At 39.2% G+C, this 21067-nt stretch overlaps 1 protein-coding gene across 1 annotated transcript in view; it reads right to left on the bottom strand.

The window, feature by feature from the left end:
• Window positions 1-21067, bottom strand: part of LOC126278279 (chitin deacetylase 1) — a 190365-nt gene that overhangs the window by 3836 nt on the left and 165462 nt on the right. The window contains exons 5-9 of the mRNA XM_049978283.1: window positions 14632-14837; window positions 14372-14528; window positions 14059-14197; window positions 8585-8831; window positions 6427-6618 (exon numbers count right to left, since the gene is read on the bottom strand). Coding sequence (XP_049834240.1) covers window positions 6427-6618; window positions 8585-8831; window positions 14059-14197; window positions 14372-14528; window positions 14632-14837 — 941 coding nt within the window. The remainder of the gene's footprint in view (window positions 1-6426; window positions 6619-8584; window positions 8832-14058; window positions 14198-14371; window positions 14529-14631; window positions 14838-21067) is intronic.

Below are 21067 nucleotides of genomic sequence, written 5' to 3'. Positions count from 1 at the left end.
CTTGTCACTGAATAATTTGATTAAGCACCATGTTTAAGCAATTTCCTCCTCAAACTGACTGCTGATAAGCTCTAACAAGTCCTGCAGAGGTATTGTACTTTCGTAAAAACGTCAAAGCTAACAAAAAGATCCAACAATTGTAGCTTAACTGTCTTCAGGTGGACCAGATATGGTGATTGTACTTGCCTGTGAGAGGTCCAAACAGTGTAGTAAGATGTTTGGCCAGAAAATAGGTAGGAGCTCCAATGTTGCTTATCAATGGCCGAAGAGGAGTGCCGTCGTGTGCCTTGAGTAGACTATAGTCATGGGGGAACTGCAGCCTGTCGGCGTAGGCTCTTAATGGCTTTAGAAGTAATAGGGCTCTTCTTGAGAGGCTCTAATGTTTTTCTCTGGATCTTGCAAGTCAGATTCCCACATAGCTTGTGATAAGGAGGACTGCCTAACAGCACCTCCATCTTGCTGTTCTATTCAGCTCGTGAGAGGACAGTGGCATTCCCCTTGTCGACAGCTAAAATGATGAGGTCTTTTTCCATTCTCAAGTCTTGTAGAGCCTTCCTTTCTGCTGAGCTGATGTTAAACTTCCTTGGTGGGGCTCATGTTAAAATTCGCCAGGTGTCACTCCTAATCTCTTCTGCAATGTCATTGGGAAGCCTCAAAATTGCCTGTTATATGCCAACTATTACATCTTGTTGGAGCCCTCCATGGTGTTGGTACCTAGTACAAACATTTCTCAAGCACTGGAACAGCTGCATTTTCCAGGATTCTATCTGTGGTATTAAATACAGTTGCGTCGACATGGCATTCCCTTCTTGTGACTGGGCCTTGAGACGAGCTTTCTTTGACATTTGGTGAACCTCGGCTTGTTGTTTTAACCAGTCAGCTAGCGCCCAGGTGGTGCTTTCTATCCACTCCCAGAACACAGCTGAGAGCTTCGAAGAGATCTTCTGATACACCATGTGTAGTTATCATCTTCTATAATGTATTCCCTCTCTCTCATTATGGCTGCACTTGCCCAGCGGACAATCTTATCAGTAGGGATGCAGGTTTTAAATTAAATGCCACCTGGAATCCAGCACTGGCTGCCATTAAATCAAAGCACGGAAACAAGAACTTCTGATTCATGACTCGACACAATGCACTGCTGCGATTTAATTCAGCTTTTAACCACAGCTGTGGCCAGCAGCACAGCCATTGTCCATAGTGCACAAGCAGAAGGCCTTTCTGTGGCTCCCAGCAGGGGGCAATAGGAGCACCGCTTTCCTCCAACTGCAAGTGTTTTCCCATGTACGCTTATTGCCTGCTCCCAGCCTGATAAATTTCAACACCGCTGCGTGATTATCATCAGTTGCACCTTGCAGCAATGACAGCAGCAACTACCATCACCAGAAGATGTTGAATAGTGACATCGGTGATATATTGTGAGATTTACACAATACAATCTAACAACAAACCCGAGAAGTGTATTACACATTCAAAACATTAAATGTCTTAAGTTTAGAACTGAAAACTCAAAAAACATTAAGCATGCAGTGAAGCTAACATACACAGCATTAAATATCTCACCAAATCGTGTCTTTTAGTATGATTTGTAGTGACAAAGTGCTGGGAAATGTGGCATCGGTGTGAAAATAAACTACCTTTAGATCTTATAGTGAAGTAAGCATTTGATATTATTTAGAGTAGTTGGAGTCATGAATGACAGCGGTTGAGTTTTGGCTCGTTCTCCACAACTGACGTGAACTCATCCTCCGACAACCAATGAAAGTTCAGTAGTGTTCTCAGCACTCTGCAATTTGGTAGTCTGCGCAACCACTGATGCACTGTGTGGCGTACCTCTTCATCAGAACAGAACTTCTTTCCTCCCATTGTGTCTTTGAGTGGTCCAAACATAATGAAAACACTTGGGCAAGGTCTGGTGAGTATGGTGGATGATGAAGACACTCAAAATGCAGGTCTGTGACTGTTGCATAGCATGTAATTTATGGTTCACTGTCTGTCTTGGAAGTAATTATGCACTGCACATGACAGCCGTTTTTTGGTGTTTTACGAAAACAGTTATCTGCAAACTTCAATTTTGTCATTTGACACAAGCATTTGTACTCCCCTGTTTGTAGATGCTCGGGATGAAGCATCGCAACTTGCTGTGCCAGATGACATTGCATGTCTCATTCCTTTTGATTCAATTATCTCACAGTGGTAGTCATATGGTGGTAGGAGCTTGACACACTGACAAATCGCAACAAGCTGAATATTGCATATATTTACCAAATAACGTTCTCTGCTGCCTGCTACCCCTTAAACACGAGGTAACTGTGGGTGTGGCATCTACATCTCTATGAACATACCACAGCTGTTGTTTGCAATCAGCAAAGCTGCAATCCCTGTCAGTTCCTCTACATTGTGCAGACCTGAATGACCCACCATCATTCATGGATTCAACCACAGCTGATTCTAAAATGGGAAGAGAGGTACAGTATGTACACTTGTGGCTAGATTGCAATATTCCCCTTCCCAGCTGGAATCATAGTTGTGGGGACAGACTAGTCTGTAGTGTAACCCAAGGTCTAGGTTAATTTTGATTGCTAGATGTCACAGCCTTGTGCAATATGAAAACCATGAGCTGTGTGTGTCACAGAAAGAGAGAGAGAGAGTAGAAAGTTAAATCATCTTGATGATAACTATTATAAATCTTCATATGATAATGTTAACCTTCTTGATCCTTTACCATGTAACCATATCTTGAACAGACCCAAATACCAAGGGATCCATATGAGGGACCTGTAATTTCCAGATTACCCCTGTGAGGTGGTAATGAGGGGATGGCTTTAGAAAACCAAATGTGCTTTGGATACATTTTTGTTTCTTTAGTACAGTCATTTCTTTTCTACCTTCCTCCTCCTTTTGCCATTATTAATTGAAGATAAGTACATTCTTAAAAGCAGCTTTCCTTTCAAAAGGATAGAAGCCTGTCAATAAGAAAATTGGACAATAATTGGTTAAGTCTGTTTTGTCACTTTTTGAACAAAAAGGTTTAACATCTGAATATTTTAACCTGTTGGGAAAAATTCCATGTGTCAGTGATGCATTGCCTATATTACTAAAGACATTGCTTATAAAGGTGCAATGACTTTTCAGAATTCTGTTTGAAATTCCATCAACACCACAACAGCTTTTGTTTTGTAGAATTTTTATAGCTTTATTAATTTCAGTGAAAAATGCTTAAAGTTGCTTAAAGTTTTGTGGAATGGTATATTTTATATATTCTCTCACTTCTTCAACTGAACCATATACTTCTGTTTGTGTTGTTAAATTTAGAATTTGATAGTGGAAAGCACTTGCAACTTGTGAGTTATCAATCACAAAGTTGTTATCCAGTTTCATTGTTATGGTATCTTCTTACGCTGACTGGCTGTCATGTCTGCCATTTGACAGTATTCCATACAGTTTTACTCTTATTATCTGCTTTATTTATTCCTGTCAGGATGTGCGTATTTTTGGAGATTTTAATGACTTACACTTAAGTACACTGTAGTATGTAAGTAATGCAGGATCTTGACAAATGTTCCTATTCCTTGTATATGAGATTTTAATTCCCTTAGTTATCCACAGCATACTTGTTTTTGTTTAAATGGATCTTATGGATAATTATGCTGTCCATAGATGGCCAGGCAGTATAAAAGTGATTCGTTGGTTTGGAAAGGGTGGCAGCTGTCAAAATGAGGGTACTGTTGGTGGTTAGTGATCTAATATTGATAGAGGATGGGATGGAGTCATCAGAGAAGTAAAAATCAGCCTCCGGGGTAATGTCATTTTGGCTTGAGGAAGACCAGGTGAAGCAGATGAGACAGAAGGCATTGAGGATGTGGAGGAATGAGGACAAGAGGGCTTGGCCCTGAGTCCAGATCATGATATAGTCCATGAACCTGAACCAGATAAGGGATTTGGGCTTTTGGGAGAAAGTGTTCTGTAATGTCAAGGCCATGGGCATGACTGATGTTGGTCTACTATCTGAATCTTTCCTCGCAGCCCATCTTCCCTAGACCGCATAGATGGGAGTTATCCTTTCAACACTTTCTTCATCCCATAACCCTCCTGGCCACAGTCTCCGTTAATCCACCTAACAGTTTTCCCTTCCTTTGTCCTGTCACTCCCTTCCAGTAATCCGCACCTCCACATCATCTCCATTGTGCACTGCACCCCTTCAGTTCTTTGTGTGTTTGTTTGTTTGTACCCTAGCTCATAAAAGGATTTCTTCTGAAAACTAGGAAAATTTTCATTCTCTTTTGTGTGAACCTGTCAATAACGCTGTGCTTCCTCTATTTTTTGAATGGTCTCCTTTACTCCTAAATTATTTACAGGTAATTGAAATCAGTGGGTACACACTGAATGAAACTCCTTGTGTGAAATTTCTGAGAACCTGGATAACATGTTGAGATGGCACCAGCGTGTGGATGGAAAGCTCTGTACTCCCTGATTTGCTCTTATAAAAGTATCTCATTGCATTGAACTGTAGATGGGATTGCTAGCATATTTTGCATGCTTTCATTCATTGCCCTGTAGCAGAATCTTCTGGGATACTGTATGTATGTTCAAAACAATTTTTGTGCACAGAGAAAATTATGTGATGTCTATAACAGGATGTCTTTCTGGGATCTTGGGAGTCACACTTACATGCTAAAACATTTATTCCTTAACAATATTTGTGATTAATAATAAACTTAAATTTAGTATTAACTCTGAAAAATTCGTAACTACATCGCTAGGAGATACAGAGATGCTAAATGAAATGTGTTTGGCGGTCAAGAGCGCAATGCATGAAGCCTTCAGTAACCAGCATAGCAGAATATTGTCAAGCGATCTTTCACAGAGCCCAAAAACATTCTTCTGTTAGTTGTACAAAGATCGTGTCTAGTCACTCATGGCCTTAAAATTAACATTTCAAATACTCTGTTTACACAATTTAAAATCAAATAATCAAAAAATCAGTGCCATACGAAATAATTAAATTATGGAAGAAGCTCAAACCATCAAATTCTCAGGACTAAACGTGGACAAAAATCTAAGCTGGCAAGCACATATAGATTATTTAACTACTAAATTTAACAGCCTTGCTTTTTCAATAGATATATCATCTGGTGTAACAGACATAAACAGCAGGAAAGTAGTGTACCACAGTTGCTTGAATCCATAAATCAGTATTGTTTAATTTTTGGGAGGAACTCGAGCTACATGTCATGAACCTTGCTACTTCAATAAAGAAGTGCTGTCCCTCCAAGATCATCCTGTCACCCATTATTCAAAAGCTAAAAATATTATCTATCCCTACATTGTACATATTTGAGATGTATCATCTTTTTACACTGAAATCATGAGCTAACTGAAGAAAACCAATTCAAACATATGTACAACACTAGACACAAAAAACATTACATGCTTCCAAAACATTGCTTAAAACTCCACTAGCAGACACTCCAGTACAAGGGAATGAAAGTTTACAATGAACTCTAGGGCAGAGGTGTGCTGAGCCTGGAAGCCTGGAAACATTTTCACTGGAGAGAAAAGTGCAAGCCACCTTGTGGCAAATGCTATTACTCAACTGAAGAATTTATGAATAATGACATGATGATTTGAACAATGTCAGTGTTTAATGTTGTAGTGTTGTGTATAATAGCGTATACAGAAATCAATGTATTGGTACATCATAAGAAAAACAATTTAATAATACTATTGCATTCAACCTGTGCTGCTAAAATAAGTGTTAGAAAATTATATAACTACGGACGTCATAAGGCAAAAACTGACATGTCGCCTGTACAGTCTGATCATATGATCTGTAAAATGTATGTTATGAGATGAATAAAATATAAATAACTTATTAAATGACATTTAGATCTTGGGAATGAAAAGACAAAGAGTAGACCCAGAATACTGATACATAAAATACAATTGTTTAAATTAAATTAACTGTGGTGGCTACAGCCTGAGACTGTGAATGGTGCAAAACAGATAATGTGACTGGATCAACAAGATAATCTTTGATGGGTAATGATAAAGCAACAGCCAACTCTAAATTACACACACAAATAAAAAAAAATATTTCCATTGCTCTACTAAAGGAATTGTACCTATTTATAATGAAATTTGAGCATGACAAAGTAATTAGTAAAGATTGGCATTATCAGTGATTGTAAACATAATTTGCTGGAAGAAAAGATAGCCTTTCTGAAAACCATATACATCCTTTTTGGAATTTTTTTGTACAAATTATTTAATATCAACACATTTTTAAAACAAATTGGTAAATAATTAAGACAGTTTAATGAGACTACCATAAAAAACTACAAATAAACTGTTGACTAATGAAGACAAAAATATAACACCATGAAAGAAAAAGTTGTGTATGGAAGCATTCCACAATGAAATTACCTAGTTGATGTGATATTTGCTTCTGCTGGTTTAAATGATAGTGCACAAGAATTTGGCAAATTGCATGGTGGCGGAGGAATGTTCTCCCGTTTTGCACAATTCCAGGCATCAAATGTGTTTAATTCTTTTGCTGGTCGTGGATCAGTCATCCAGATCAGACCTTGGGTGATTGTCACAAACCACACATCTGGGCTGAAATTTCAAGCATATGTTAATTAGGAAATAGAGTATATGCATTATATATATTTTTTACACAATATGTTATGTTTACACAATACATGGAAAATTGTGCTATCTATTGTGTTTGAAATATTGTGCAAACCAAATGATTGCAAGTACTTCAGTTACTCTAGCAGTTATCCTATTTTATACAAGTTAGTGTTATATGTTTTCTATTTCTCACTAATAATATCATTTAACTTTATTTCCCTTGTCTTCCTGTTCACTCCAGGTTTTCCTCAGTGTTTTCTGTCTGTGTTTATCTTTTGGTTCCATTTGCACTCAGTTACATTCAGTTCTGACACTATTCAACAGCAGTCCATTACCAGTAATTGGAATATGTGGTGTGTCTAAAACGTTCGGTGAATGTTATCAGACATCAAATGAAAAAAAAAAAGAGATGCAAACAAATGTTCTTTATTGCCCTTCAAAATAGTTGCCACCCACTACAACACACTTTTGACAATGTTCGTACAGCTTCTGGAAACTATCAGCAAAGGCCTCCTGTGGAATCAATCACAGAATGGCTGTCACACAATCTTTGATGGCTTTCACTTCTGCACAACTTTCACCTTTGATGGCCTCCTTCAAGCAGGGAAACAGGAAGAAGTCTGCCAGATATGCTGTAGCAATCAATTCAAAACATACTGGTAAAATGCAGCATTAATGGTTTGACCAGCAGGAACAAATTCCTTATGGATGATGTTGTTGTTGTCAAAGATGGTGATCAACAGCGTTTTTCCACCTTGGAGTTTCGCAGATGGCGTTTTTTTTTTTTTCCCCCTATGGGGAAGACACCATGGTATCACCAGGTCTCATCTCCTGTGATGATGGTATTTAGAAGCAATGGATCCTGGTCACACATGGAAATGAAATCACCAGCAGTTTCCATCCATTTTGCTTTCTGCAAGTCTGTGAGCTTGTGTGTCACAAATAGGGAGCAAATCTTCCGCTTACCCCAATCATCCCGAGTGATGGTGTGCTCCATGTCCTTGCTGATGCCCAATTCCTCCACAATCAGTCCGAGAGTCGATTGCCAATCTTGTGCCAGCATTTGTCACACTTTGTTGATCTTCTCTGGAGTCCTGCTTGTCGATGGCTGACCTGAATGTGGCTCATCCTCAGCTGTTTCCTTCCCTTCATGGAAGATTTTAAACCATTTGTAAATACATTTTCTGCTCATGGCTTCCCTCCTGTACATCTGCATCAACATTCTATGTGTCTCCATTGCAATCTTCCCCACTTCATAGCAGAACTTGATGTTTCACATTGCTCCATTGTGCTGTGACACATCCTCTCACACTGACTACGTTCAACTGGTCGCAGTCTGTCTATACAGCCAGTCACATGCAGTGCATGCCATGTATTGATTCTCCTCAAGTCTCTGAGACCCATGAACATACATGCACCCACGCCTGAAGTTTCCATTCAGATATGACACCATTCACCGTAGTTTTTAGACACACCACATATGAATCTCAGCTGTTGGTCAATTATTATTTTGTTTTCGACACTATGTCATTTGTCTTCTTTGACCCATAGCTTTTATCCCCCTCTCCTCTTCTCTTATTCCCTCACAGCATATGTGCATCTCTTCCTTTATTTTTACAATCTCTGTGTATTTTGCCTTTACTCTAGTTGTTGCTGTTTCAGAACTTGCAACTAAACAATATTCTTTTGCTTGAAACAGTATTAATTTCCTGTAAAAAAGTTTTGTATGGATATGTGACAGGACTCAGATTTCACAAAATAGTAAGAATAATAAAGAACATCATATTTGATAATATTTAATCAAGTTGATAAAAATGTATTGCCAAACTGTTTTGTATGGAGTGTATTTAATTCTTGTTACATTAAAGTTACTCACACGAATGATTCTTATAATGCAGTGTAAGAGACAATAGAAACATCATATCAGTAAGTTATGTATATTACTCACAGGGTTTGTGCCCAGTCCAGGAATTTATGCAGACCTCTCTCAAGTTCTTTTATCTGGAACCAGTTGGTGTGGAATGGCATCATGTAAGGAGCCTTGTTCTGTTCATAATATCGGCTGAAGTCTTCTCTGAGCCATTCAAATACTTCATCAGGATCATGATTGTGTAGTACACACTGGTCAAGGTAAGGACAATGGCCTCCTTCATATGTTTCTACATAATGAGCATTCAATGGCACTTCCCAGACTCCTAAAAGAAATTATTGCACATATATCAGGAAAGTTATGTGTCTCATAAGAAAATGCTATTGAACATTTTTGCTATGAAACTAAAAGACAGATTAAATCTGTATACTGGAATGTTACTTGAGTGTGTCGATTTGCTTCTTTTGGAGCAACGTTCTTAATAAGTGAACTACTGAGCTACCAAGGTACAATTAAAACCGTGCCTTCACAGTTTCAGTGGTGGGCACAAACCCTCTCTCTCTCTCTCTCTCTCTCTCTCTCTCTCTCTCTCTCACACACACACACACACACACACACACACACACACACACACACACACACACACACATTCTCTCTCTCTCTCTCTCTCTCTCTCTCTCTCTCTCTCTCTGTGTGCAGGAGCTTTGTTGTGCCAAATACACAATGCTGGCACTGCGGGTTGACAGATGGTCTGCAGTGAGGTGTTTGTTTTCTCTGGAGTGTGTAGAGGGAGAAGGAGGCAAGAAGCAGAAGGAGGGTTGAGAAGGTGTAGCTAGCACTCAGAAGTGGGCAATTGATGTGTGGAGAAGGAATGTGGGAGGAGTTGGCAGTAGGTGTATGGGATAGGCATGCGACATACAGGCACCGGAGCTGGTGGCTTCATGTGGTGTACAATGTCAGCAACATAAAGGAGAGGGGTGGGGAATGGGTAACACAGCAGAGGAGGGAGAGACTATTTGGTAGAAGGAGTGTGGAGTGTGTAGGTGCCTCCTCCAATGACCACAAGGGTAACCTTTAATCTTTCCATCACTTGTGTTCCACCCAAGACTTTCCAATACCATTTCAACTGCAAATGTTCTTTCCCCCCAAATTTGTCATTAAAAAAATGTAAAGTCCTCTTTCACTAGTAGATGACATTTGGTAGTTGAAGTCAATATTTCACACTTTGTGGTAGTTTATACCACACATTATAATTGCTGTCGTCATTGTTTTGATTTTAAATCTACTTGCATTTTCTGTCATTATCACCTTGTTATTTGGCTTTTGTGATAATAACATTTTTTTAAGAAAGTAACTATAGCATTCACTTTACTTTTATTGACAAAACTGTAAGAACAGTGAATTGTAGCAGTCAGTGAGGGATCCAGATTGAAGCAATGACATTTCAGAGGTACATGGACCTAAGATTGCCTCGTTAATGAATTAGAGACTATAGACAACTGTGTGTCAGGAAGAAAATTCGTTAGTGAATGTTTATAGGTTGTGTTACATGAATACACTGAAGAACGTCATTATTTATCAGAAAGAAGATGCTAGAGACATCTGGGAATACTGAATACATCCAAGAAAGGCAGCACAAATGGCCACAGGTTTGGTGGTCCATGGGACAGTGCTTCAAGAACCAGTATTAAGTGCGGAATCTAGGAAAATACTACTACCTCCTATGTGTCTCTCCTGTAGGGACCAAGAAGATAAGATTGAACTAATTACAGCACATAAGAAGCATTTTAACCAATCACTCTTACCACACTCCATACGCGATGAAAGAGAAGAAGTGGAGGAGGAGATTACTATTTAACGTCCCATTGACAATGGCGTCATCAGTGATGGAGCACAAACTCAGATTAGGGAAGTACAGAGAAAGAAAGCAGCCATACCCTTTCAAAGGAACCATTCTGGCATTTGCCTTAAGCAATTTAGAGAAATTACGAAAAACCTACAGCAGGATGGCTGGGCTTAGGTTTGAATCATCATCCTCCTGAGAATGGGAGGAAGCCCTAATACGTGGTAGAATGAGAAGTCAGTGGGAAGTACCCTCTGCATGCATATCACAGTGGTTTGCAGAGTATACATGCAGATAAAGTGTAATTTTCTAACATCATGTGGCTTGGAGTTATTAGTGAGCGTAGGATTCATGAGGATGAATGTCACGATGACAATGACAGTGATGATCATGAATAAAATTAAAGTACTAGTGCCACAAGTATTTTTTGAGCAAAACAATGTGATGGAAGTAAGAATGCATCAGACTACGTTTTTCCAACATGGCTGCCCTTCTTTATCAGCAGTGTATTGTTTCCATTTAAATGTTTTTGTTTAAGCCTTGCATCTCTGCTCCTCAGAATCATCTTTTCTTCTCTATTTTCAGTTTGTTGCAGGATACCTTGATGTGATACTGTGTGCTGGAAAACTACAGTGGGGACTTTGCATAGGTGAGGCACAAAATGGGGCATGTAAATCTCTGCATATATTAATGGGGATTCTGAACGGCAGAAGCAAGGGTACCAAGGAGTAAGCCTACATGTGCCTTGTAAGACTCTGTTTGAGTACAGTACTAGGACATGCTAGCAACAGTGAAGACTGCTGAAGCAGATGAAAGGAATGAAATGGACAGTCAGCTATATTGATGGGACACTACAGAAGAAGAAGTAATGTCATGGAAACAAATTAAGAAATTGATATGGTAAATCTTGCAAGCAAAGAATAAAACCTGTACTGGGAGGACTATGTGGGTGAGGCTACCAGGGAATACATAGAACAAAGACTGGTCAGTGATGGAATAGGTGAGAGAAGGAAAGGCTGATAGTAGAAACTAAGTGCAAATTATGTAATAACAATGCAGCAGGTAAACATTCTTATGTTGGTAGAAGAGTAAAGAAGTGAAAAAAACTACCAGAAGATTTGCTCAGTGCTCACCCAGACAGTTTTACAAAATTTAAATATTGGTCCAACAGTGGCAAAAAAACCAAAAAAATGAACAATATGAAAATGGTATACTTAGTTTTACAGTAACTTGTAGTATACTAGGGATATAATGTAATTACATGATATAAAAATATACTCACTACTACATTCACGATCAAATAAAAATTTTATTTTCCTGTCTGTATTTAACACTTCTAAATCAATGTAGATCTTTTAGAATCAGTTGAATAGTTGTTTCACTAGCCTGGTTTCTGATAATCTTGATGTACGACAGAAAAAGGCAATCCTCGCATTTCATTTTTTATCTATTACTGACTCACTTTCATGATACACCACAAAATTATGCAGCAATCTACATTATCCATTTATTTGGTGTTTTATGTTGATTTTTTTATGATTCTTCTGGCTGGCTTCTTAGTTTACAGTTTTTTTTTCCTGCTGAACTTGAATAATGTTGTTTCACATTTAACTATAAAGTGGTAGTGTTTGAAATGAACTGAATTTCATTTGATCCTGTGGAATTACATTGTGTACAGTAAATGTACATGTAATATAGGACACATCAGAAACAGAAAACATTCATTATCACCTATTTCCTAACAATTTTGTGTATGACATAACATCATTGATACAATACATAGAAATGTAAAGTGATAACTACTCTTCGACACTACAAAATGCCTTTCCAACTAAATAGTCTTTGAATTTCTCCCAAAATTTGGTGTCATGTTCATTGTCATGGATGTTTTTAGGCAGAATTCTTGATAATTTGATGCCTGAATACTAAGGGCCTTTTTCAAGCATTGTCAGTTAGTGGAATATGCTTTGTATATCATTTTTCCTCCATGTGTTTTGGTACGTACACTAGCAATTGTAATCCACAGTGCACTATGTTTTATGCTGTACATTGCTGTTTTATATATGTACCAAGATGTAAAAGTTATGACACCTAGATTTTTGAAGCAGTTTCTGTATGTTTCAAAAGTATTTTTTCTAAAATGTGAACAATCTTTTTGTTTCTTGAATGTTTGAGTTTTCCCATACTGTCACTCCACACTACAGGTATGAGAGTATATGACGTACTCAGAAGCTTTGTTTGCATACTGCAATATCTGCTTCATTATGAATATGATGGAGCTTAGTGTATTACAGGTAGAATGGGTATGATGTTTCCATTTTGTTTTATTAGACACAGTAATACCTAAGAACCCAGTGCATTCTGCTTCTTACAGCTTTGTTTCATCCATCTCAAAACTCATGTATACAGCCTTCTCTTTGTTTCTGAATACAGCATACATCATTTTTTTAGATATCTAACCAATTTATTTTCCAAGAGCCATTGAACAGTGATATATGCAGGAATGTATGCCCTTCTCTCAAGCTGTTCTGCATTTTGGCCACTTATCAATATTGTCATGTTGTCCTGCATACAATACTTTCTTCTCTTTCTCTCAATGAGCAGCCTAAATAGCAACGGTGTCATATTCCATGGCTTTGGTTTCTGACTGGTATCTGTTATGTTTTGGTACATACTGTTTCCTGTTGCATAAGTATGATTGTATCCTCCCTCCTGCTTGCCTTCAAATGCTATAGTTTTCCTACATTATTGTCAGTGTTTCATTGTCATTAGTGTTTAATGTTTTGGAGAGATCCAGAAACATTGAAGACACAACTTTTTATTTGTCTGAGGACTGTACAATGTAAGCTGCCAGACTGACAGTCACTGAGTCTCTAGATTTACCCTTTCTGAAACTGTGCTGTAATCATACAAGAGTGTTATGTTTGTCCAGATAGTCAATTTATGTATTATACACAAGCATTTCTAGGATTTTTGAGAGACATGATACCAGTAAAATTTGTATGGAGTTGCTGGGGGTCATCCTTAGCTCTTTTCTTGTACTCTGGTGCCGCCCTGCTTATCTTTAGTTTTCCTGGAAAATTCCATCTCTGAATTTGGTGTCCCATGTGTTTGTTTCAGTTTAGTTGTTCTGCTCTCTATTGAAGCTTTCTCATTTAAGTTCCAGGTTATGGATTCACCAAGATATTTGAACTTATTTAGAACCTTAATTTCTTTACTGTTCTTCAGTTGAACAACCTATGTTTCAAGCTTGAAGGTTGGCATCATTTTTGTTTTTCAAATAACACTTCTGATTAGAATGAAGACGCTAGAGATAAGAGTAATTTTTCAACAGCAGTCAGATAAAAAGCACATTTTAGGTGCACTACTACAAAATATCATGATACATCAATAAACAGCCTTTCATTTCACACCAAAATCATCAGTGAAATAATAGACAGACACTCACTGGTGTTACAACCGTCTTTACAAAATTTCATAACAGGAACCTGTTTTATTCCTTAATGGAACCAATAGGAATTGTAACTGCCAAATATGTATTGTAGCAAATAATATTCTGGTGGTTCAGGTGTTACATGCATAGTTTCTATAAAGGAGTGCTTTGTATTTCTCTTTAAGTTTTAAGAACATTGAGAATGGTCTGTTGACTTGTCTCCTCTTCTATTTTACTGTGATAGACATACTTGTACATACTTTAAAAAAGACTTACCTGGAAAGGAACGTGATGGACAAGTTCCAGAACGGCATTCATGTGGTATCTTATAATCAAGTGTATATGGCCATATAGGCACCTTGAGAGGTGGTATTCCAACAGAGCTATCATAAATATAGCCAAAGTCTTGAAGTACCTGCAATTAATCACCCTTCAAATTCTGCAGGCATGAAAGTACTAATTATAGGTGCTAGTTGTAAGTTTTGACATGTCTGATTACAAGCATGAGTTCACTTTTTAATGACTCTTCTAATATGAAGTTTTCTTTAACTGGGTCAGTATTATAACAAATATTGAAACCAGCCCTCACCTCATACTGTGTGTTCCTGCCTGGCTTCAAATATGGAGCTCTCATTCCCACTATGTCATTCTTTGAAATGTTTGCAAAATGGTGGAGTATTTTTTTCATACCTATCATTTCACCAACCCATTCCTCATATCCTTTGTCCTGGAGACCTTGCTGAAGTCTAGAAATAACAAACATATTTCAATATTACTATAAAAATATTGTAGAGCTTCAATGAGTACTGCAAAATGATAGAATCTTTGCCCACATAGGTTTATACTCACGATATGGTTTCAGTTGCAATTTCATGGCCTTCATGTGCAAGCTTCTGTATCATGTTATAATTGCTGTACTCATGAGCAACAAAAAATGTGCCACGAATTGGACAGCCATTTGGATTTTTCCGCTCTGGATCGAATACTTTCATGTAATGGTCAAAGTTATTTAGATTTATTGCTCCATCAAATGTCAGGAAAATTATTTGGGGAATCTGCAAGGTAAAAGCAAACTTTTATGAACTAAATTAGTTTCATAACTAGTTGTAAATGATTTTGATTCAATCAAAGGATGGAGATGACAAGTTAAAAAGAACTGGCCTATCTGACAAAAATATCATAGTATTATTTTTTTGTCTTCTTTCACTAACAGTACGGGTGCACCTGGATGGATAAATATTTTACACTCTCCAAACAAACAGCATATTCACAGCATATCTCAAGATGAGACATAAAATATGATTTCACAATTATTTGCTCTACATTATAAGAATAGTGTTGTTATGGTTACATTAAATATTACTGTTACTATATGCTGTGAGTAGAATCTTTTGTACCAGACAGAAAAAGAAGACGAAAATATGGACCTAGTCTCACAGAGACCAAAACAGCAGTGAAGGCACTGCCAAGGCAGGTGTATAGCCAGCAACTGTAAATATGGTGCTGATGATGGAAGTTGCCCATGACAGTGTGAAGGACACCTCCAACTTAGTGTTAGTTCCCACTTTTTCAAAACATAACCAAAAGGTTGCCACAGATCTTCATGTGATCTCCAGGCCCTGACAACAGCACCACATCATCTGTGCTGTTCTGTCCATCCAAGGCTGTATATAATGTCAACCAGAATCAGCAACAGGCACTTTGTGTTTAATTCTCTCCATGCTCCATCTGCTTCATGTTTTGTACACTATCATTGACATCATTCTGACCTGGACTCTATTTATGGAAATTACCTTCAGACTAAAACTGACAAGTGAAAAAGGATTTCAAGAGGGACCCAGCTTTGGCTAAGCTGTTAGAGCAACAAAAACTTCAAATGACCCTGTTACAACAACAACTAGCACCTCAGATTGCAGCTCAAGAAGAGTGGTGAGACATGTGTCAGTAGCTATCTTACACTGGAATACAGTAGCTAAGAGTCTCATGCCTATCACCACCGCTTTGTCCATTTACACTCTATATGGAATAATAGAGGCAACAATTCACAGCACTTAAAGAAGTAGACAGTGAGCTCCAGCAAGGATTTTTCTTACAATATGCTCAGCCAGAATTGTTCCATCTACTGCAAAAGTTGTCCCCATTAATGGATCTGGTTACCCTACCTTTTGAAGAGCTGTGTAACTTACTGGCAACTTATTACAGCCAACAAAGGCAAGGTGTATGAAAAGAATATCAAGGATTTGTTTTCTTCTTCTGGATTGTTTTCTTTTTTCTTCTTCCTGCTTGTCTGAAAAACACTTCTTATTTGTGTCTCCAAGTAGCTTTTCTTGGGAAAGGTTTCACACAGATCCTATAATGTGTTTGGCAGACTTTTCTTGTCACTTATGGCTCACACTCTGTGTACTTGGTAGTAAGAAGAGATCAGCATTTTGTTGGATGGTGGCAGCTGTTGGCATTTATGTCAAATGTCTATGTGAGTCTTCTACCTTTAAAATCATTCAGCATTCCATCACGGTTCTTCTTTATCAGAATGTCTAGGAATGGTAGGCATCTATTTCCTTTCACACCCACAGTGAACATGGTATTGTTTTGTATGCTACTAAGACAACAGAGGAATTCTGGTAGATTTCCTCCTCCTTAGGGCCTAACCATGAATGTGTCTTCCACATATCTGTGGAATGCCTTTGGTTTCAGATGTGCTGTTTCCTTGAAGTGTTTCGCATATAGATTAGCAATGCCTGATGCTAGAGGGGATCCCATGGTGATCCCAGCTATCTGCTCACAGAACTTTTCCCCATACTGGAAGTAGGTGGTGATGAGTATATGTCAAAACAGTTTCACAGTGGAGCTGTCAAAGTTACTCTCTAGCAATACAAAGGAATCTTCTAGTGGTACCTCTGGGAAGAGAGGCTTGGTGTTGAAGCTATGAGTGGATCCTTGTCCAGACATACAACAATGAGCCAAAACATTATGACCACTTGTTTAGTAGCTTGTTTGTCTGCCTTTGGAACAAAATACCTCACTGATTCTGTATATCAGGGATCTGACTGTTTGTTGGTAGGTTTGTGGAGATTTTGGCATTAGATGTCTATGCACAGGTCTTGTAATTTATGTGAATAATGGGCCACTGATCAGTGCACACAGTGACTGCCCGATAGCGACCCAGGTGGGTCCCATGGGATTTATATCGGATGAATTTGATCACCAGGACATCAATGTGAATTCACTATAATGCTCCTCAGACCACTGTAGCACAGTTCTGGCTCTGAGACCTGGGCAATTATACTGCTGAAAGATGACAGTGCCATCGGGAAGACATCAAGCAGAAGGGATGCAGGTGGCTAGCAGCTGTCAGTGCATCTTTGATTACTACCACAGGTCCCATTCCAGCACAGAAGAATGTCTCCTATAGCATAATAATGTTCCCATCATCCTGCGTCCTTGTTGTGTTGCATGTTTTGAGCCACCATTCACCTTGATGACAGCAATTGTGGAGCTGACCATTGAATTGATGTAGCAAAAATGTGATTCACCCAAAGAGCTGACACATTTCCATTGATCAATGGTTGAATCCCAATGGTCCAATGCACACAGCAATTATAAATGACAATGCCATTGGGTCAGCATGTGAACATGTGGGGGTGGTGTGCTGTGGAGCTCCATGTTCAACAATGTATGATAAATGGTGTGCTCGGAAACATTTTTGTGTGCACCAGCATTGTGTTCTAGCAGCAGAGATGACACAGGTCACTATCTATCCTACTTTACAGAGCAGACAAGCCTTTGAGCCCCACAATCTGAGAAGAGTCATTGACATCCAACCTTTTAGTGCCTAGTGGTAGTTTCACTGTCCGTCTACCTCTTTCTGTAGATGATCACGACAGCAGTGTGTGAACATTTGACCAGCTTCACTATTTTTGAGATACTGATTCAGAGGCTCTGCATAATAATAATCTGCCCTTTGTCAAAGTTGCTTATCTCAAAGGATTTACTCATGTGCAGTCTATATCTCTGCTAGGGTAACCTCCCATCTGTATCTGCTTTGCTTACACACTTTTGTTATTGTGTCATGTGCCCACAAAGCCACCAGGTCGCTTTCAACATCACAGTAGGCATTGGTGATAATGGTTTGGCTGATCAGTGTATCTCTTGAAGCATTTTCATAAACTCTTTCAAGTTCTTGATGTGGTTTTAGAAGTGTGCCAGGTGTTTGGCTGTGCTACCTGTTGGCAAATTTTTAGTGTTAACTCTTGAACGGAGAGGAACTTCCTCTTTGTATATTTTTAGGATGCCATAAAGCCAAAGTTGTAATGGACATTCCAGTCCTGAGATATTGAGCAGTGAGATGATCGTTCTTGTCACTGCTGATATAAAACCTTTCTTTACTTACTCTTTTACCAGATCCTATAGTGGTATCTCATTCTTCTGCCAACAGTCATATGGTCATAACAGTATTATTGCACTGGACTGCCTTTGACAGCTGTGAAAATGATTATGTCATTGTCCTCATGGAGGGCATTTACAGTCCTGTATTCTGCCACCAATATGTTGTTCTTTGGCATTTTGGCTTTGTTAAGGACTCTGCATGTCTCCCTTTGGTGGTGTCAGATGGGAGACCATAGTTTGCTTGCTCAACGTGATCTCACATTTAGGTAATACTCTTAGAACTAGTGCCATTCTGCATATGAGCCCACAGAAGTTGGTGAAACATATTGCATTGTTTTGCTGAGTTCACTGGTTGTAAAAATGTTTCTATCCAACCAAGCCCTTGTGCATGGTGAGGGACTGTATGGAAGTGCATCTGACAAATGACCAGAGTTTATGGAATTGTCCAGTTCTAGCCTGCTGACATGGGTATGTTTCCACATCAGGGTCAAATTAGCACACTGCAGAATGAGTTTTATCATCATCATGTTCATGAGATGTTGCAAGTAAGTGAACCGCAGCATCGCCTCCTTACCTGTGAACTGCTTTAAGAATGTCAATCTGCTGAGCAGCATTTGCAGTATCTTGAAGCTGCACAGCATCTGCTCCCCAAAGAGGTGTGCTGTATAGAAATGTGGGCATTCCTTGCAGATTTTGTTGCTGACACCTTCTTTGTCACAACTTCTGTACTGAAGGCATGCCATTACTTCACCTGTTGGGCCCTTGGCAAAAAGTCCAGCAGCTATAAAGTATCAAACTGGATATGAAACCAACACTTCAGCTGAAGATGGCATATCTGGCCATTCCCTGGCAACATGCCACCACAGAAAATATACACAGCTGGTGGGTTGCCATACCTTCGACATCCTCTGCTGAAGCCAGACATGAACAGCAATCCCAATTCTGTTCATACATGCTGCTCTGTGTACACACTACATGACAGCAACACACATCCCGCTGTGTACATGCCAGAGGATACATGGCCCTTTGTGTACACACCAGCCTCCAGTGGGCTTCACAAGAGTCACTAGTATTGTGTGCTAGCAGAATGCACCACTGACCATGGTGCTGCAAATGTGGCACTACATTTTGTCAGTGTACCAAGTGACAAGCATCTGCATCTCATGTGACTCTCATAGAAATCCTTCTGCAGATTATTTAAGATGCTGCACATCCTCCAGCCAGCAGTAGACACTTTCACTTCAGGCTTAATGCCGGCTGCTCTTTGCAGCTCATCCATAAGCAGTGACCTTTCTTCAGCAGTCTTCGGTACCATTCCAATCTCAGACCAGTGCATCAGTGTGACCCACACACCGAACTGCCTGCACATGACCAAGGTGGACACCAACCAGGAAACTGACCAAATATTGACCTAGGACACTGATCTGGGCTATACTGAGAACTCTAATTATGCTAGAAGTTGCTCTTATTTTCTGTTCCACATCAGAATTATGAACTGTTCATCTGTGTGTTACCAATAAAAGTTTCTTTCATTGTAACCTGAGGACCGACTTATTATGTGCTGTCCCTGCCATCTGTAGAGAGCAAGACATAAAAATGACAAGCAGAAAATTCGTCAAAACGTTGCTACAAGGACTTGCCTCATAACCCAAAAGGATTTATTAAGAAAGTCATTGAGGAGCATTCCCTTACAGAACAGTTCTGTGGGGAGGAGATTCTGTGCAGCTAAAGATGTTGCAAAAGCTATGAATCAAGAAGATGATTCTGTGCAGCATACTGTTTCCCTTACAGCCGTGTTGGAATAAGGAGGTGATGCCATAGGTTGCTTACTTGCTACAGCCTATCAACATGATAATGGAATTAGTTGTGGTTTAGTATTTTAGTAAAAGTTATAGCTTTCTTAGTAGAGAGAGCATTTAGAGACCACTATTGTTAGTTCTATAAATAGTTCTACACGTGTAACTGGATGTAGGTAATGTAGGCATTTTTCCAGTAACTGTAAAATTTTACCATGAGTGAGGAGTGTGGGCTCTGTTGTAGGTCTGTGAGTAGTGGATTACAGTGTGGGATTTGTTCAAAGTATTTTCATTGTGTGGAATGCAGTGGGGAAGCCAGTGGGGATTCTAGTGAGATCCTCTCCTGGGAATGCAGAATCTGTAGTAGAAATAAGTTGTTAGAGGAGCAGGAGCATAACATCTGTGCCTGTCATGTGCAGTTACAATACACAAAGGAGAAAGTAAATAGGTTGAGGGGAATGAGACTGGCATTTGGCAAGAAGGCAGCTAGGAGGAGGAGGTATTCAGATAATAGTACTTTGTGTATATGCAATAGATTTGACCAAATGTCATAGTTGAGTGGAGAGGAGTCTCTTGTAGCTGGAGCTGTAGGAAACATGCACCTGTCCTCGGCAGTTAGGAGGCCTAAGTCTGCTAGGTAGTTCACATGGTAGAGGTGTGGGCCAGCAGCTGCACAAAGTGTGGGCAGTGATTATCAGGTCACCAGCATTGTGAAGCCTATTGCAGGGTTGGTTCAGGTGACTGACAGCATAGGGGATTTATGTAGGAATTTTATGAAGGAGGATCAGGTAGTTATAATGGGTGGAGAAGGGAATAGTCTTGATAGGGATGGGGAATATGATGTAAGTGGTGACCTGGTAAAACTAGCTACTCAAACAGGTGCCACTAATGTGCATTTTGTGCCACTGATTTAAGTGTCATGATCGGCCTCATCATAATGCAGCTGTTAGGCATGTTAACATGGGGCTGGAGAAGGCATTGATGGTAGAGGGCATGGGTCACATTGCAATGGTTCCAGTTGAGTCTAGTGATAGATTGGGTTTCACTAGGCATGGCCTGCACCTCAATAGGTATGGGAAGAGGAGACTAGCAAAACTTATAGG

The sequence above is a fragment of the Schistocerca gregaria genome, chromosome 6 (genome assembly GCF_023897955.1).
Source record: "Schistocerca gregaria isolate iqSchGreg1 chromosome 6, iqSchGreg1.2, whole genome shotgun sequence".
NCBI lineage: Eukaryota > Metazoa > Arthropoda > Insecta > Orthoptera > Acrididae > Schistocerca > Schistocerca gregaria.
Note: the sequence above shows the minus strand (reverse complement) of the source record. Positions and strands in the feature narration are given on the sequence as shown.